The sequence below is a fragment of the Mustelus asterias genome, chromosome 4 (genome assembly GCF_964213995.1).
Source record: "Mustelus asterias chromosome 4, sMusAst1.hap1.1, whole genome shotgun sequence".
NCBI lineage: Eukaryota > Metazoa > Chordata > Chondrichthyes > Carcharhiniformes > Triakidae > Mustelus > Mustelus asterias.
The window spans coordinates 27588307-27608135 of record NC_135804.1 but is presented as its reverse complement, the minus strand read 5'-3'; the positions used below and the strand labels follow the sequence as shown (position 1 = coordinate 27608135).

The 19829-nt window shown below is 43.9% G+C and overlaps 1 protein-coding gene across 1 annotated transcript in view; it reads right to left on the bottom strand.

Annotated features, from left to right (window-relative positions):
• Positions 1 to 19829, bottom strand: part of cpne7 (copine VII) — a 152434-nt gene that overhangs the window by 82864 nt on the left and 49741 nt on the right. Inside the window, exons 2-3 of the mRNA XM_078210237.1 lie at positions 11328 to 11510; positions 2882 to 2956 (exon numbers count right to left, since the gene is read on the bottom strand). Of these exons, the coding sequence (XP_078066363.1) occupies positions 2882 to 2956; positions 11328 to 11510 (258 nt within the window). The remainder of the gene's footprint in view (positions 1 to 2881; positions 2957 to 11327; positions 11511 to 19829) is intronic.

The window sequence follows — 19829 nt, the reverse complement described above, 5'->3', positions numbered from 1 at the left end:
CTCCTCATCCTGCGTGGAAACCGGGTGCTCCAGTTTCTTTCCATAGTCCGAAAGACATGCTGATTAGGTGCACTGGCCACGCTAAATTCTCTGAGAGACACGGAGACAACATGCAGACTCCACACAGACAGTGACCCAAGCTGGGAATCGAACCCGGGTCCCTGGCGCTGTGAGGCAGCAGTGCTAACCACTGTGCCACCATGCCGGTGTGTTGCGCCTGTGTTTCTGGGGTGGTGGTTGGGAGCAGTGGGCGTTGATGTTTGCTGAACTTTTGATGGATATAACAATAACTTATAAAGATGAGAAAAAAATATCAGAGCACAAAAAGAGATTTTAAAATGTCATAAAAGGCAATGTAACACATTATTACAAAATAATAAGATCCCCAATATAAAAACGTAGGCATAATGAAAAATCTAATGATATAGTGGTGCCTGTATAGCAGCAGCAACAAAATGAGGAAATTGAAGACCAGAGATAGAAGTGAGGAAGCAGATACAATGGGAATAATGGAAATATGGCTACAGACAGGACAGGGTTGGCAGTTCAATATTTCAGGCAATACTGCACTTGGAAAAGACCGGAATAAAGGGTAGAGTGGTCAGATAGCTGTGTTAATCAGAAATAATGTATGACAGGAGCAAGAAAGGAAATAGATGGACACAGAAACCATATGGATTGAGACAAAGGATCAGTCACACTTATGGGAAAATACTACAGACCACCGAATAGCACCAATGAAGCGAAGGGAAAGGGAGATAGTTAAACCAAAGAAATTATTAAAAAACACAACCGTAGGCAATTTCAATTGCCTGAATTGAATGGTCTTTTTTGACCTGATATATATCAAGCCAACAAGAGAGGAAATACTACTAAACTTCAGAGAGTGATTCATAAAAAAGAAAATGTGAAAATACATCGAAGGAATTGTCATCACAAGATAATAAGGTTTAAGAGAATTATAACCTTCAAAGAAGAACGTAATGGATAAGAAAAAGGCAACAATGAGGTCATGAGTGGTAAGTAAACAGTGGGTTATATTTAAAAAGAAAGAAATTAGTGGAGTTCAGCCCACCACCAACTTCTCAAGAACAATTCGGGATGGGCAATGAATGCTGGCCTTGCCAGCGACACCCACATCCCTCGAATGAATAAACAAATTGGTATGTCCACTATGACTCTCACCAACTTTTACAGAAGCACCATAGAAAGCATCCTTTCCGGATGTATCACAGCTTGGTATGGCTCCTGCTCTGCCCAAGGCCGCATGAAATTACAAAGGGTTGTGAATGTAGCCCAATCTATCACGCAAACCAGCCGCCCATCCATTGACTCTGTCTACACTTCCCGCTGCCTCGGAAAAGCAGCCAGCATAATCAAGGACCCAATGCACCCCAGACATTCTCTCTTCCACCTTCTTCTATCAGGAAAAAGATACAAAAGTCTGAGGTCACATACCAACCAACTCAAGAACAGCTTCTTCCTTGCTGCCATCAGACTTTTGAGTGGACCTACCATATATTAAGCCAATCTTTCTCTACACCCTAGCTATGACTATAATACTACATTCTGTACCCTCTCCTTTCCTTCTCCCCTATGTACTCTATAAACGGTATGTTTTTGTCTGCACAGCATGCAAGAAACAATACTTTTCACTGTATCCCAATACATGTGACAATAATAAATCAAATCAAATCAAAAAAGGAAAATTGCACTAAAAATAAGAATAAACTTATTCAGCATGAGATGTAACAGATAACAAGGTGAGGATAAGACTGAATCTAATATAAAAACACAAAGTACATAATAAAAGGAGGGGAAGATGAAAGGCAATATGAGTTCAAGAAAAAGGATAAAAATATCATATAACTAAGTTTTCAGATAACATTTCATGTAACAACAGCTCTTCAGTAACACACACCAATGCTTTGTATACATTTCATCCCCATCAACTTTTATAGGGCAACTTTCCACTTTGCAATAATGGAGAACAAATGTTTAACACATTTATGAGAAATCTTTTGTCCATTACTTTAACAATGGTGCAAATCTATTTCAAATTGACAAAACAATGTCTAATTAAAAAAGCAGGCAAAGAAATATTGTGCAAATACATTAAACTCATCTCCGAATATCAGAAAGCATGGCAGCATGGTTGGTGCCAAGAAACCAGCATACCAGTCAGTGCCAGTATCTTCATCTCAGCATGGTGGCACAGTGGTTAGCACTGCTGCCTCACAGTGTCAGGGATCCAGGTTCAATTCCAGCCTTGGGTCGTTGTCTGTGTGGAATTTGCAAGTTCCCCCCATGTCTGCGTGGGTTTCCTCTGGATGCTCCAGTTTCCTCCCACACTCCTAAGATGTGCAGGTTAGGTGGATTGGCCATGTTAAATTGCCCCTTAGAGTCCCAAGATGTGCTGGTTAGGTGGATTGGCCATGATTGATGTGCAGGGTTATGGGGACAGGATGGGTGAGTGTGCCTAGGTAGAGTGCGGTTATGGAGAGCTGGTGCAAACTTGATGGGTTGAATGGCCTCCTTCTGCACTTTAGGGATTCCATGGTTTTCACCCCATTCAATGTAATAAGTAGCGTTTTCTATATTATTAATTGGAATAACCAAACTTTCTCAACCTTAGGCACTTTCCTTTTCAATATTCAAACACAGGAGGCAATCGGGATGGAACTGTAGGCTGCACAACATTAACTGGTTAACAATGATTAGAATTGAGATGGTGCAATGCCCATTCCATAACTTCTAATATCCAAATACAATGGTGTTGTATTTTATAACAAACTTATTTTCTATTTTTTAAGCCTTCTGCTAATTCATTAATTTTTGGAATTAACAGAGAAACACCAGAGTTGTATGTTCTAATACTTACCGTAATTGTCGATTTTCCAGCATATTTTCCATATCTTAGGAACAAAGGCTTTGTCATTTTCTTCTGAGCCACGATCTGGAAAGTATGAAATCACATCACACAAAACTGAATTGATAGAGAAACCCCATTAAAGGTGTGTTTCATGTGCATCCAACCAATGGCATATCCTTAGAAGGTTTTATCTCAGTTGTGAAGAACAATAATTGGTCCAGTAAAGTTTAACAACCAACTTTTTTCAGTGACGAAGTATTCAGGTTCATTACAGTTTCAACAATCAAGTTGAACAATTAAGGGCTTAGTCATTAGAGTCATAGAGGTTTACAGCATGGAAACAGGCCCTTCGGCACAACTTGTCCATGCCGCCCTTTTTTTTAAAAAATCCCCTAAGCTAATCCCAATTGCCCGCATTTGGCCCATATCCCTCTATACCCATCGTACCCATGTAACTATCTAAATGCTTTTTAAAAGATAAAATTGTACCCGCCTCTACTACTACCTCTGGCAGCTTGTTCCAGACACTCACCACCCTCTGAGTCAAAAAATTGCCCCTCTGGACACTTTAGTATCTCTCCCCTCCCACCTTAAACTTATGCCCTCTAATTTTAGACTCCCCTACCTTTGGGAAAATATATTGACTATCTACCTTGTCTATGCCCCTCATTATTTTATAGACCTCTATAAGGTCACCCCTCAGCCTCCTACGCTCCAGAGAAAAAAGTCCCAGTCTATTCAGCCTCTCCTTATAACGCAATCCATCAAGTCCCGGTAGCATCCTAGTAAATCTTTTCTGCACTCTTTCTAGTTTAATAATATCCTTTCTATAATAGGGTGTCCAGAATTGCACACAGTATTCCAAGTGTGGCCTTACCAATGTCTTGTACAACTTCAACAAGACGTCCCAACTCCTGTATTCAATGTTCTGACCGATGAAACCAAGCATGCTGAATGCCTTCTTCACCACTCTGTCCACCTGTGACTCCACTTTCAAGGAGCTATGAACATGTACCCCTAGATCTCTTTGTTCTGTAACTCTCCCCAACGCTCTACTATTAATTGAGTAAGTCCTGCCCTGGTTCAATCTACCAAAATGCATTACCTCGCATTTGTCTAAATTAAACTCCATCTGCCATTTGTCAGCCCACTGGCCCAATTGAGATCCCGCTACAATTGGAGATGACCTTTCTCACTGTCCACTATGCCACCAATCTTGGTGTCATCTGAAAACATACTAACAATGCCCCCTATATTCTCATCCAAATCATTAATATAAATGACAAATAACAGTGGGCCCAGCATTGATCCCTGAGGCACACCGCTGGTCACAGGCCTCCAGTTTGAAAAACAATTCTCTACAACCACCCTCTGGCTTCTGTCAAGAAGCCAACTTTGTATCCATTTTGATACCTCACCCTGGATCCCGTGAGATTTAACTTTATGCAACAACCTACCATGCGGCACCTTGTCAAAGGCCTTGCTAAAGTCCATGTAGACAACATCAACTGCACTGCCCTCACCTACCTTCTTGGTTACCCCTTCAAAAAACTCAATTAAATTTGTGAGACATGATTTTCCTAAGAGTAAAACTCATTCCGAGGTTTGAGTTTCACAAAGGTTAGTTTGCTCAGTCGGGGCATTGATCACGCAAGGTACAGTTTGTGAATACGCAATACAGTTACCTCTGCACAATTTCCTGACAGCCACATTTCATTATATTTAGTGGAACAATTGGAACAGAGCCATGGCAATGAAGTTTGGCATTTTAGCAATGCAGAAAGAGTGGTTTGAGCTTGCAGGGCAACAAGGTGACCTTGCATGCCCTCACTCTGAGCTTCTACTGCAGTACCCATATGTTGAGTGACTTCTGGTCTTGCTATAATGAAAGCTGAGACATCAGCCATCAGACATTGCATCCTTGAGTCCACAAGTGTGTTAATGGAGTTAAGATCTATAGAACCATTGAATGACTACAGTGCGGAAAGAGGACATTCAGCCCATCGAGTCTGCACCAACTCTCCAAAAGAGTTTCTCATTCCTTTCTTCATAGCCCCACACATTTACCATGGCTAATCCATCTAACCATAGAACCATAGAACCATAGAAAATTACAGCTCAGAAACCTACACATTGTGGGCACCAAGGGGTACCTGCTCTCAGTAGGATATCGGAAGTTAACCCTAAGACAGACTTTCAGAAAACAAGTAACCAAACTAAATAAGAGACTGAAAACTGTAATAAATTAATCACGAATTATATCTGCCTACGCCTCCTTCAAGAACCCAACGGGTGATTTTGCATCAAGTTTGCAAAACCCGTTGGACATCTTAAAGCCGCTTTGGCAATTAGCAACCTCCACGTACTATCGACAACTAGTAACAGAACGCTGCCTTACAGGTGTAATGCTGCCTAAAAAATCCCCAAACTCCAGAAACATGACCTGAGGGCAAAAACCTCCTGTTTCGGCAAATTCCAATATTTATAGTTCTGATGAAAAGTGAGAAAAAGTTATCTTTCAAGATTAGTGAATCTTAATGCAGATACTTTTAGGAGTAGATTATTGGGAAGGGCCTCTGGTAAGTCTTGATCCTGGGAGCATAGTTGGTCTAAATAGCAAATAAACAGCGATTTCTTTATTGGTCATCCTTAAGAGATAAAAAGCTGGACCTTGTCTCTGCAGACCACTTACTAATCTTTAATCCTGTCAATAAAAGTTCCTTACAATAACTAATGCTTTTGAACTGTTTAATTGTGTCAATTTTGTCCACTTTATATAAAGTCAGATAAAGAAATCAGGAAATCAACTTCCATCCTTTCCAGGTATAGAAAGAAATACTTGCATTTCAATAACACCTTATCATGTTGCTCAGAAACATTAGTTAAACTCAAAGCACATTACACAATGAATTATTTTAAAGTGCAGAGGTTGTTATCTCTGCAGAATTAGCATCCAGAACACAGAGGGTGGTGGATGCCTGGAACTCGTTGCCGTGGGACGTAGTGGAAGCGGATATGGAAGTGACTTTTAAGGAACGTCTTGACAAATACATGAATAGGATGGGAATAGAGGGATATGGTCCCTGAAAGGGTAGGGGGTTTTAGTTAAGTCGGGCAGCATGGTCGGTGCAGGCTTAGAGGGCCGAAGGGCCTGTTCCTGTGCTGTAATTTTCTTTGTTCTAATGCTATGAAATGAGTGACCTGTTAAGCCTTTTTTGGAGATCTTGACGGGAACATTGCAGAACCAACTGCATCTTTTTTTCAATAGTTCCATGGGACTCTTTAACATATACCACCAGAAATAAACTTTTGCATCGCGGTGGAGTGTCTGGTTAGATTATATCCTCGTGTTCTAGAGTGAGTTTGAAACTGGAAACCTCCGACCTGGATGCAAGTGTGCAACCCAGCAGGCCAGAGTAACAAATACCAGTGCTTGCTCAGAATACACCTCGATAGGTGAGTTGTCTCTGCTCCCTCAAAGTTACAAGTAGGCTAGCAGAGGGGCCCAGGCCAGGGAAGTGGTCTGGACACCAGGAGGTGATGATGTGGAGATGCCGGCGTTGGACTGGGGTAAGCACAGTAAGAAGTCTCACAACACCAGGTTAAAGTCCAACAGGTTTATTTGGTAGCAAATACCATAAGCTTTCGGAGCGCTGCCCCTTCGTCAGATGGAGTGGTCTCTGTTCTCCAACAGTGCACAGAGACACAGAAATCAAGTTACAGAATACTAATTAGAATGCAAATCTCTACAGCCAGCCAGATCTTAAAGGTACAGACAATGTGGGTGGAGGGAACATTAAACTGTCCCGAGGCATGGTACATTGGGGAAACCATGCAGATGCTACGACAACGGATGAATGAACACCGCTCGACAATCACCAGGCAAGACTGTTCTCTTCCTGTGGGGGAGCACTTCAGCAATCACGGGCATTCAGCCTTGGATCTTCAGGTAAGCGTTCTCCAAGGTGGCCTTCACGACACACGACAGCGCAGAGTCGCTGAGCAGAAACTGATAGTCAAGTTCCGCACACATGAGGACGGCCTCAACCGGGATGTTGGATTTATGTCACATTATCAGTAACCCCCACAGCTTTCCCCCTGATCTTGCAGAATCTTACTAGCTGTTCTGTCTGGAGACAATACACATCTCTTTAACCTGTGTTTAATGTTCCCTCCACCCACATTATCTGTACCTTTAAGACCTGGCTGTCTGTAGAGATTTGCATTCTAATTAGTATTCTGTAACTTGATTTCTGTGTCTCTGTGCACTGTTGGAGAACAGATATCCACTCCATCTGACGAAGGGGCAGCGCTCCGAAAGCTTATGGTATTTGCTACCAAATAAACCTGTTGGACTTTAACCTGGTGTTGTGAGACTTCTTACTGTGCTTACCAGGAGGTGAGACAGCTACAAAATAACCCATTTGGTATGAGGGGTTGGGGAGTTGGGTAACTGCTACGAAGCAGCAGATGTCAACTTACTGGTCTAAGTGGGATGGTGGATATGCATAATGTGGGCCCCGTGGCACCAATGGACCTATTCTATTTAGGTGCCCACCCCATGACTTTACATACTCCAGCGAGAACATCATTGAATGCATTCCTGGTAGAATGACCCGGATGATGCCCCCAGGACCTGATGAAGTGTATCCCAGGACGCTGTGGGAGGCTAGGGAGGAAATTGCGGGTCCCCTAGCCGAGATATTTGAATCCTCGATAGTCACGGGTGAGGTGCCTGAAGATTGGAGAGTGGCAAATGTTGTGCCTTCGTTTAAAAAGGGCTGCAGGGAAAAGCCTGGGAACTACAGGCCGGTGCACCTCACATCTATGGTGGGTAAGTTGTTGGAAGGTATTTTGAGAGACAGGATCTACAGGCATTTAGAGATGCAAGGACTGATTAGGGACAGTCAGCATGGCTTTGTGAGTGGAAAATCATGTCTCACAAATTTAATTGAGTTTTTTGAAGGGGTAACCCAAGAAGGTAGATGAGGGCAGTGCAGTTGATGTTGTCTACATGGACTTTAGCAAGGCCTTTAACAAGGTACCGCATGGTAGGTTGTTGCATAAAGTTAAATCTCACGGGATCCAGGGTGAGGTATCAAAATGGATACAAAACTGGCTTATTGACAGAAGCCAGAGGGTGGTTGTAGGGAGTTGTTTTTCAAACTGGAGGCCTGTGACCAGCGGTGTGCCTCAGGGAGCAGTGCTGGGCCCACTGTTATTCGTCATTTATATTAATGATTTGGATGAGAATATGTTAGTAAGTTTGCAGATGACACCAAGATTGGTGGCATAGTGGACAGTGAAGAAAGTTATCTTCAATTGCAACGTGATCTTGATCAATTGGGCCAGTGGGCTGACGAATGGCAGATGGAGTTTAATTTAGACAAATGCGAGGTGATGCATTTTGGTAGATTGAACCAGGGCAGGACTTACTCAGTTAATGGTAAGGCGTTGGGGAGAGTTACAGAACAAAGAGATCTAGGAGTACATGTCCATAGCTCCTTGAAAGTGGATTCACAGGTGGACAGAGTGGTGAAGAAGGCATTCGGCATGCTTGGTTTCATCGGTCAGAACATTGAATACAGGAGTTGGGACGTCTTGTTGAAGTTGTACAAGACACTGGTAAGGCCACACTTGGAATACTGTGTGCAATTCTGGTCACTCTATTATAGAAAGGATATTATTAAACTAGAAAGAGTGCAGAAAAGATTTACTAGGATGCTACCGGGACTTGATGGATTGAGTTGTAAGGAGAGGCTGAATAGACTGGGACTTTTTTCTCTGGAGCGTAGGAGGCTGAGGGGTGACCTTATAGAGGTCTATAAAATAATGAGGGGCATAGACAAGGTAGATAGTCAATATCTTTTCCCAAAGGTAGGGGAGTCTTAAACTAGAGGGCATAGGTTTAAGGTGAGAGGGGAAAGATACAAAAGTGTCCAGAGGGGCAATTTTTTCACACGGAGGGTGGAGTGTCTGGAACAAGCTGCCAGAGGTAGTAGTAGAGGCGGGTACAATTTTATCTTTTAAAAAGCATTTAGGTAGTTACATGGGTACGATGGATATACAGGATATGGGCCAAATGCAGGCAATTGGGATAAGCTGGCGGGGGGGTGGGGGGGTTTAAAAAAAAAAGGGCGGCATGGACAAGTTGGGCCAAAGGGCCTGTTTCCATGCTGTAAACCTCTATGACTCCAAGTAATTTCAGGACACATAACTGTCATCTCAAAATGCTGAAACAATTCTGTACTGCTTTGTTTCACTGGCCATTGATGCATTTACTTAACTTAGGGTCAGGCCAGTCATACTTACAATCTGGAGTACAGTGTTAATTACATTCACCTCAATCAACAAGACTCAGATGAATTGCTGAATGGAACACAGAGAAAACCTTGCATCAAATGAAGAAATATATTCACATACAATGACCTTACAACTCTTGTAAAAATGACATCGTTTGGGTCTGTGGTTAACTAGATGGTCTTAAATTTACTAACGTTCCAGCAGGAACTGAACAGATTAGTTGAGGTACTTATTTGACACGCCACATGATTTGACTCTCCTCTGACTCCAGTGCGAAGTAATATCAGACAATATGTAAAGCAGACATATAAATCAAATCAGATTCCCCAAGGCAGCATGAATTAAATGACACCCTCAGTTAAACTGCAGTAAAATGATCAGCACAAACAATCTTATTGAGATCGAAATGTATATGTCTTTAATTCTGACTCTTCCACATTTAAAAGAATGAATTATGCATCATCACTGAATGAAATTGCAGGCTTACCAGAAATCGTATTTCATTTCATATAAAGACCCTTTTTAAGATAGCTCTGTGTGAAATCTTGATGATTGGCCAGCTGGTGACCAGTTTAATTTGCTACTGCCAGCTGGAGCCAATCTGTCTTTGGCAATAGTTTTTGAAAAATATCTTTTTTATATTCCTCCATCTCAATTTGAAGTTGAAATCAACAGGCAGACACATCTGTATCTAGCGTCTAAGATCATTAGTAAATAATGTTATTTGCCAGTCCGTTGATATGCAGGGGTTAGTAGGGATTCTGTGGATGCTTGATTTCATGCCAAACTTCACATCAGAGACTCTGGTGTAGATAAGGAATTATTACGGAGACCTTTAAGGATACTGAGATGTTTTGAATTATCTTGGAACATGGACTGTAAAGTTAAGCAAAGTTTCAAAATCTGTTGCGCTTCTGTTAATTTTAACTAATAAAATTATTACATCAGTATGTTTAAAATACGCACAAAGGAATTTTACACAAATACGCTTGCCAGAATTCTATTGCCCCGCCCGACGAAATCGGAGCGGGCGAGGGGTGGACAACAGAAATGTCCGTTGACCTCGGGCGGGATTTTCCGCTCTCGCTCGAGCGAGGCCATAAAATCCCATCCGCTAAGTGGAGCACTGTCATAGAAAATTAAAACCTTTGACATTTTTAGGTAATGATTTCTGGATAAAATGATTAACCCTGTTTTCATTGTTAGATATTTGTAATCTCTCAATTCAACAGTGTGGATTGACAAAGTAGGAATGCAGATCTCAATCCCTGTGGTGTTGAAGCAAGGTAAAGGTAAAGCTGCCATAGTCCCAGATGACCATAGGCTGCTCTCCCCCTCAAAGGGGGAGTGACTGGTGGTGATTTAACATGAGGATCACCACACCACCTAAGGGCAGCACGGTAGCACAGTGGTTAGCACTGCTGCCTCACAGCACAGGAACCCGGGTTCGATTCCTGCCTTGGGTCACTGTCTGTGTGGAGTTTGCACATTCTCCCCATGTCTGCGTGGTTCCTCCGGGGTTCCGGTTTCCTCCCGCAGTCTGAAAGACTTGCTGGTTAGATGCATTGGCCATGCTAAATTCTCCCTCAGTGTACCTGAATTGGAGTCAGAGTGTGGCGACTAGGAGATTTTCACAGCAACTTCATTGCAGTGTTAATGTACTTGTGACACTAATAAATAAACTTAAAAATACACCTCAGGCAAGGGGCAAAGTTGAGAAGGTGGGGCCTTCATGAATAGCCTCAGCTGGTACTGAAATTGAATCCACGCTGTTGGCATCGCTCTGCATCACTAACCAACTGTTCGCTTAACTGAGCTTGATCAAGCGTCGAAGCATGCAAGGCATAAATGTAGACGTGACCTGTGTCTTTTTAGTTGGTGGCTGAATATAGCCAGCATGTTCTTTGCTTTGGCAGCAGGCTATAATAAATAAATTTTACCTGAGCTATTTTATTTATTAAATATATTCACGTTAAACTCTTGCATCTGGAAAATACTGTAGTCACCAGTAATATTTACAGTCCTGACCATTCCATTGTCCCCTCACTGCAAGAACTAATTGAATGCAGTGGGGAAGGAAAGCATTCAAATATCAATGCAGCCTTCTAAAAATGACGATTGTGATCGAAATTTTGTTCCTATTTGTGTTTACCTGTCCCAGGGTGCACTCCACTCCACCCAGAAAGTCATCATCACGAGTACCGATACTGCAGTGACCGTGAATATCATATACTTCAAATCGCAGTTTCTGAACCTCCTCAAAGTAATAATCCAGGTTGAAAATTTTGGAGAAGACGGGATGCAAGTTACTCTTTATAACTTCAGTCCGGTCAACCTGCAAAGGCAAACAGATTTCACAGGGTCATTGATTAACTATTTGGAATACCACTTGTATCAATTTCCAAACTTATGCCAGACAGTGGGATTTTATTTCTAGGACATATGGTAGCATAGAAATTCTAGACATTATCAGAATTGAACAGAACAATTGGACATGCCTCCAATTAGGTAGAAGGATTAGAGCAGCTCTAACACTTTAAGCAATAAAGATGCTAACCTGTCATTCACGGATGAGATCTGAAACATAGCAATAGGTCCCAGAGCCATAACAGCTTACTGCCAAGGACTTTAAAAAGGATCTTAGTACAATTATCAGGCCTAAAACATCTGTATCCGTATTTGAATTTCAAGGGTCCTGAATAATGGAGCTATGGTCAGGAACAATAGTTGGGAAGGGACAATGTTAAGCAGAGCATAGCCGCTGAATGAAGAATCATTTTAAACAGCCGTATTTACGCATTTCTGTCCCATCAATTCTGAGCCAACGAGCTTGGAATCATCAAAGGTGGCACCTTCTTCTGAGGTTTCTGGTCTAATTGATTCATTACCAGTATTTACTCATTAAATTTATACAAGCTTCTAATGCCAGAAAGGTCTAATCACTTTTTTTTTAGTTTTTAAATCGAGGTGGCAGTTTCCTCCCACAGCCCAAAAGACGTGCAGGTTGGGTGCATTGGCCATGCTAAATTCTCCCTCAGTGTATCCGAACAAGCGCCGGAGTGTGGCGACGAGGGGATTCTCACAGTAACTTCATTGCAGTGTTAATGGAAGCCTATTTGTGACACCAATAAATAAATACATAAATAAATAGATAAATAAACAAATAGAAGCTTGGTTTTTGTGTGAGGGCACACAATTTCACTATTTTATACTGCTGTCAATATTAAGCATGTTGGATCAAACATTGCAGGTGCTAGAAGATGTGGGGTAATTCTTTCCTATAATGTCCCATATCATCCCATAGATACCAACTTGGAGAATGACTGCACCACTGTAAGATAGCAGCATGTCCCTTTCTCAAACCAATAACCCGTGTCACCTCTCTGAATGAGAATGTCTATTGATGACTGATTGGATCCAACCAGTGGGAAGTTTAGTGTTGTGAATCTATTCTTCCAAGAAATTAGCTGAGACTTTATACTGCCTCGAGCACTTACAGTTAAGAATGACAAGAGATAAGCCCATAAGGATATAAGATCTAGGAGCAGAAGTAGGCCATTCAGCCCATCAAATCTGCTCCACCATTCAATTAGATCATAACTGATCTAAAATGATAATCCGCAACTTCACTTTCCCGCCTTATCCCCATAAACCTTGATTCCCTCACTGATTAAAAAATCTGTCTATCTCAGCCTTGAACATACTTAATGACCCACAGCCTCCACAGCCCTCTGTGGTAAAGAATTGCACAGATTTCACTACCTACTGAGAGAAGAAAAAGTTGGTTTGCAGGTACAGCAGGTAGTTAAGAAGGCAAATGGAATTTTGCCCTTTATTGCGAGAGGGATGGAGTTTAAAAACAGCGAGGTTATGTTGCAGTTGTATAAGGTGCTGGTTTGGCCACACCTGGAGTACTGTGTGCACTTTTGATCTCCTTGCTTGAGAAAGGATATACTGGCACTGGAGGGAGTGCAGAGGAGATTCACGAGGTTGATTCTGGAGTTGAGAGGGTTGGCCTATGAGGAGAGACTGAGTAGACTGGGGCTTGGAATTTAGAAGAATGAGGGGGGGATCTTAAAGAAACATATAAGATTATTAAGGGGATAGATAAGATAGAAGCAGGGAGGTTGTTTCCACTGGTGGGTGAAACTAGAACTAGGGGGCATAACCTCAAAATAAGGGGGAGCAGATTTAGAACTGAGTTGAGGAGGAACTTCTTTACCCAAAGGGTTGTGAGTCTGTGGAATTCCATGCCCAGTGAAGCAGTTGAGGCTACCTTATTGAGTGTTTTTAAAGCAAAGATAGATTTTTGAACAGTAAAGGATTAAGGGTTATGGTGAGCAGGCGAGTAAGTGGAGCTGAGTCCATGAAAAGATCAGCCATGATCTTATCGAGGGGCCAGATGGCCTACTCCTTATGTTCTTATGTTCACAGCCAGGAGGTTTCTATTGGGGAGGTTCAGGGTGGATTCCCTGGGGTGGGGGGAGGGGAGCGGGGGGGGGGGGGGGGTGGGGGGGTGTTCCCTGAGGGGGAACGGCCAGAGAAATCCACCCATAGAGTCTTCAGTAGAATTTATTGACAATTGTCAATAAAATTAGTCAATAATGGTCTTGAAGCATTTCTGTCTTAAAACAATTTGTATTTTCTGAGGCATCTCTGCCGTACATGGTGCAGAATTCTCCCAGCCAGTCTGCGGTGGGTTTGGTGATGGGCAGGCGCGGTAACTCTGGCAGGAGACAAAAACATTGGAAGCCCACTGGAGTAAAATCCTTCTCCCAATGGTGGGTCACTCTTCCTGCTGCCCAGTGACATAAATGCTATTTGCATTAACTTGCATCTCATAAATACTCATTGAAGCAGCTTCCCGCTGGCATTCCGTCAGGTCTTTCAATCTTGCATCATGCCAGCGGGAAATTGTGTTGGCGTCAAACCTGATTACTAATGCGGAGCGTTCACAAGGTGGTCCTCAGTCCTCAGCACAGCAAAGATTCCTGTCATTGTGCTGCGCTGCTGCTGACACACTGTACACTACTGTGCCAGGGTAGACCGCTTCCTGCCTCCATCTCCATGCTGAGCTGGTCTTCATGGGCAGCACCGTGCGGCTGGACCCATGGACCCTCCTGTGTCACTGGGGGTTGGGGAGTATAGGCTCTCCTTCCCCACTGGTGCCACACAGCAGTGTCTATCTGGGCAGCACTGAGTGCAAGGTGAGGCTGGGGGGGAGGGGGTGAGGGGATTGTGGTTTGACAAAGACAAGGGGGACAATGTGGAAAGAGGACTGTGCAAGGAAGGGTGGGGGAGGGAGGGAAGGGCAAGGGCTCACTATGCCACACAGAGGGGCAAGCAGGTGGATGAAGAAGACAAACAATGGAAGGCAAAGGGAAGACCGAGGGGAGAGAAACTGAACTCTGACAAGGCTGCATGAGAAACTCATAAACAAAGGGGACTAATGAAAGACACTCTGTTTATTGGTGGTGGGTAGAGGTCTGAGTGGGGCATGGGCACCTCGCAGGTAATAGGATTAGGGAGAATGGTGGAATCGGGGAACAGATTTCCTCTCGAGGCTGTTAGTCTTTTGCCTCTGGGTTGCTGTCACCCTGCACTGTCTGCTGAAGACACTTGGGCTGAAGAGAGTGATATGAGTCTGCGGGACTCGAGTTGAAATATGGGACCTTCAAACCCGTCAGCTGAGGGTAGGCAGATGAATCAGCTACCAACGTGCCAGGAGAGTTGGAGGGGAACTTGCCTGTGCATAATTAATAAGCCTCTAAGTGCAGAATCTGGTGTGGAATCCTGATATCCTGGTCAGTGGAACAAGCACCACCGGAGTCTCCCAGCACTGCACTTAGTCCCAAAATGGGAGAATTCCACTCATTGTATACTTCACTATATTGAATCTTACCATCGACATTTTGTATCCATCAGGAAACACTTCCCACCTCGGATGCTTCAAACTATGTCCCATTTTTAATATTTGGAGTTGGAATATTGAACGTGGCGTCAATTCAATTTCAATTCAGTGCCAATTTCAGATAGCCCTGCTGAGTTCATGTTTCACACCTGTGTGATTCACACCCCATCCCCTTCCCCCTCCCCCTCCAACAAAAAACAAATCTAATAGAAATGGGAGCAGGGCTTCCACATCTGAGTCCCACTCTCCATTCTTAAAGACCTCTAGAGTGAATCTGACTTTGCGCAAATCCGCCCCTTACTCTCTCAGAGAGAGAGGTAAAGGCTGTTTGTCTCTGCTAGATTCCAAGCAAAATGCAGGTGAGAAGACATTCTCTGGTCAAAGAGAAGGAACATGTGGAAATTTCTAAGATCCTGGATGGTTTGTCTTGGTGTAGCAGGGCTCGGGAAGTTGGATTGGGAATTCTTAGAAGGCCAAGGGAAGTGGTCACTGGATGTTATGATAGAGCAAACAGTAAAAGGTGAACACTTTGGAAGCTGGGAGGACTGTGGACTGAGCTTGCTCGGATGCATAAAGTCAGCATGATGGGGTAACACGTTAAGCCACTAGTAAGGAAATGATGTTCCCGTAGTTTAGAGTTTGAGTTGCCCACAACGTCTTATCTACTCATTGTTGATTTTAGTTTGTTTATAAGACCATAAGACCATAAGACATAGGAGCGGAAGTAAGGCCATTCGGCCCATCGAGTCCACTCCACCATTCAATCATGGTTGATTTCAACTCCATTTACCCGCTCTCTCCCCATAGCCCTTAATTCCTCGAGAAATCAAGAATTTATCAATTTCTGTCTTGAAGACGCTCAACGTCTCGGCCTCCACAGCCCTCTGTGGCAATGAATTCCACAGACCCACCACTCTCTGGCTGAAGAAATTTCTCCTCATCTCTGTTCTAAAGTGACTCCCTTTTATTCTAAGGCTGTGCCCCCGCGTCCTAGTCTCCCCTGTTAATGGAAACAACTTCCCTACGTCCATCCTATCTAAGCCGTTCATTATCTTGTAAGTTTCTATCAGATCTCCCCTCAACCTCCTAAACTCCAATGAATATAATCCCACGATCCTCAGACGTTCATCGTATGTCAGGCCTACCATTCCTGGGATCATCCGTGTGAATCTCCGCTGGACCCGCTCCAGTGCCAGTATGTCCTTCCTGAGGTGTGGGGCCCAAAATTGCTCACAGTACTCCAAATGGGGCCTAACCAGTGCTTTATAAAGCCTCAGAAGTACATCCCTGCTTTTGTATTCCAAGCCTCTTGAGATAAATGACAACATTACATTTGCTTTCTTAATTACGGTTTATGACAGAAAACGTCTGAAAACCTGAAATCTTGATGTGCGAGTCCTTTAAGTTGGAATTCAAATTCTTTTTTTCAGTTTCCAAAGGGATTGTAACTTCTCAAAGACTGGTGTTTTGGGGAGAAAGCTGGGATCAGGCAGGCCTTGGGAATCCAGGGCGGGGAAGTTGTTCTGGAAGCAGTACCTCGGTGCATGGATGGCAATTGCCCAGGGACCCTGCTAAAGCCTGGCACCTGCCCACTCACCGGCACCCCTCCCAATGGCAGTGGGGGTTGGGAACCCTTAATTGGGCAGTTAATTGCCTCAGTTTGCCACCCAGTGGGCATCTGCATCACTGAAGCTCCTGCAGCTGGTAATAGAAAGACATTAGGCTGCCCTCCCCTCCAGCATCTTTTGCCATCGGATTGCCAGCCCTCTCATCTCCCACACCGCCTGCAAAGGGCTAGGTGCCATTTGTGCCACCTTTTCTCCACTAACCCAAGGATGGTAAGGCCAATTATAACACAACAATAGCACCTCAGCCGAGTTCAACAAATTCACCACAAGTGAGGAATAAAACCTGGTATGCACCTCAGGTATTCACGGTATAACCGTACTGAGCTATGACTGAAACTGTAGCAGTATTTCAGCAATTACATAAGCTATTACATCAAGTCACCAATGAAATCAATCTACAGTCCAAAGATCAGTGGAGTTTTATTTTACTTCAATTATAGACAGAACGAGGGGACAATTATTCCAGCGACTGTAGATTATTATTGGTTAGAAAAAGGACATGGAACTTTCTAAAAGACAAGGCTGACCTTCACATTCTCTTGATTAACTTCAGTAAATGATCAGAAGAAATTTGATTGAAAAGTCTGCAGGATGAAGAAACCTTCTACAGCAATGAAGTCAGGAAAATATATTTCTCTGCTGTACTGACATCACATCTTAGGGCTGTCGAGGGACTGGGGACAGTCTCTCAGAGATTTCTTATCCCTGGCAGAAGTGAAGAACTAAACTGGGACTTGAATCTACAAACAAGGGGGTGAACAGTAGGAGCTGGAATCTCACCAGTGCCAGTTGTCAGGCGACAAGGACGGCAATGTACGATGCGGACTGGGGGCTTGTTTAGCAGTAGCCCAGGTGTCTGTGAGGGTCACACACATTTCTGCCAGTCAGCACTGACTCCACTAACCTCTGGACTGTAGGTTGATTTGATTGCTGACTTGATGTAATAGTTTATCTACCAGCCAGCACTTCCTAAATCCAAGCAGCATTTCTCAAAGGGCAGCTGTTGTAACTGTTTCGCAAAGTGTTTTTCAAAGAGTACCAATGGGGCAGCAGGCGAGAGGAGAGGGCACCCACTTTCCCCGATGTAGGTGCGGGAGTTGGAAAGGAGTTTGAAAGGTGTCATCTCTCCACAGGGGACCATGAGGCTTTCCAGGCATACCTCGCAAAATCAAAACAGAAAATGCTGGAAAATCCCAGCAGGTCTGACAGCATCTGTTGGGAGAGAATAGAGCCAATGTTTCGAGTCTAGATGACCCTTAGTCAGGTACTAACACATCTTCCCCTCACTCCCCCTGTCAGCATTCTGCAAGAACCGTTCTCTCTGGAGTACCCTGGTCCACTCCTCCATCACGCGCAATGCCTCACCCATTGCCTATGGCACCTTTCCATGCAATCGTAGAAGGTGCAACATCTGCCCCTTCACCTCCTCCTAGCTCACCATCCCAGGTCCTCAGCATCCCTTTCAGGTGAAGCAGCGCTTCGCACGCACCTTCCTCAATCTGGTCTATTGCATTCGCTGCTCCCAACCGCAGACTGGGTGAGCGCTTTGCTGAAAACCTCTGGTCCATTCGCAAGCAGCACCCAGACCTTCCTGTCGCTTGCCACTTCAACCCACCACCCTGCTCTCCCGTCCACATGTCCATTCCTGGCCTTTTGCAATGTTCCAGCGAACCCCAACACAAACAGGATGAACAGCACCTCATCTTCCAATTGGGCACTTTACAGCCTTCTGGACTGAACATCAAGTTCAACAACTTCAGAGCATGAACTCTCCTCTCCACCTTCACCCCATTTCCATTTATTTTATTTCATTTTGTTTCTTCGTTTCATTTAATTCATCCATTTTATCATCCTTCTTTCTCACTTTCATTTTTCCACTTCATTCCAGCTCTCCTTCTTGCCCCCTCCCACCCCCGGTTCAGGGCAGCTGCCATAATTCCCTGGCAGTCCCTGAACCATCTGTACCTCTGTTTTGCCTTTCACATATTCTGATCACTTAGTGGACACTATTAGCACCTTTCTCAGCCTTCTTCATCCTCATTTACATAGGAAGATAGAAGATAGGAGTAGGAGGAGGCCGTTCGGCCCTTCGAGCCTGCTCCGCCATTCATCACGATCGTGGCTGATCGTCCAACTCAATAGCCTGATCCTGCTTTCACCCATAACCTTTGATCCCATTCACCCCAAGTGCTTTATCCAGTCGCTCCTGAATACATTCAATGTTTTGGCATCAACTACTTCCTGTGGTAATGAATTCCACAGGCTCACCACTCTTTGGATGAAGAAATGTCTCCTCACCTCCGTCCTAAATGGTCTACCCTGAATTCTCAGACTGTGACCCCTGGTTCTGGACTCCCCCACCATTGGGAATATCCTCCCTGCATCTACCCTGTCTAGTCCTGTTAGAATTTTGTAAGTCTCTACGAGATCCCCCCTCATTCGTCTGAACTCCAGCGAAAACAATCCTAACCTAGTCAATTTCTCCCCATACATCAGTCCCGCCATCCCCGGAATCAGCCTGATAAACCTTCGCTGCACTCCCTCGAGAGAAAGAACATCCTTCCTCAGGAAAGGAGACCAAAGCTGCACACAATACTCTAGGTGTGACTTCACCAAGGCCCTGTATAATTGCAACAACACATCCCTGCTCCTGTACTCGAAACCTCTCGCAATGAAGGCCAAAATGCCATTTGCCTTCTTTACCACCTGCTGCACCTGCATGCTTACCTTCAGTGACTGGTGCACATGGACACCCGGGTCCCACTGCACACTCCCCTCTCCCAATTTATAGCCATTTAGGTAGCAATCTACCTTCTTGTTTTTGCTTCCAAAGTGAATAACCTCACATTTATCCAAATTATACTGCATTTGCCATTGATTACCCCACTCACCCAACCTGTCCAGATTATTCTGAAGGATCTCTGCATCCTCATCACAGTTCACCCTCCCATCCAAATTGGTATCATCTGCAAACTTTAAGATGTTACATTTTGTTCTCTCATCCAAATCATTAATATATATTGTGAATAGCTGGGGTCCCAGCACCGATCCCTGTGGCATCCCACTAGTTACTGCCTGCCAATTTGAAAAGCAACCATTAATTCCTACTCTGTTT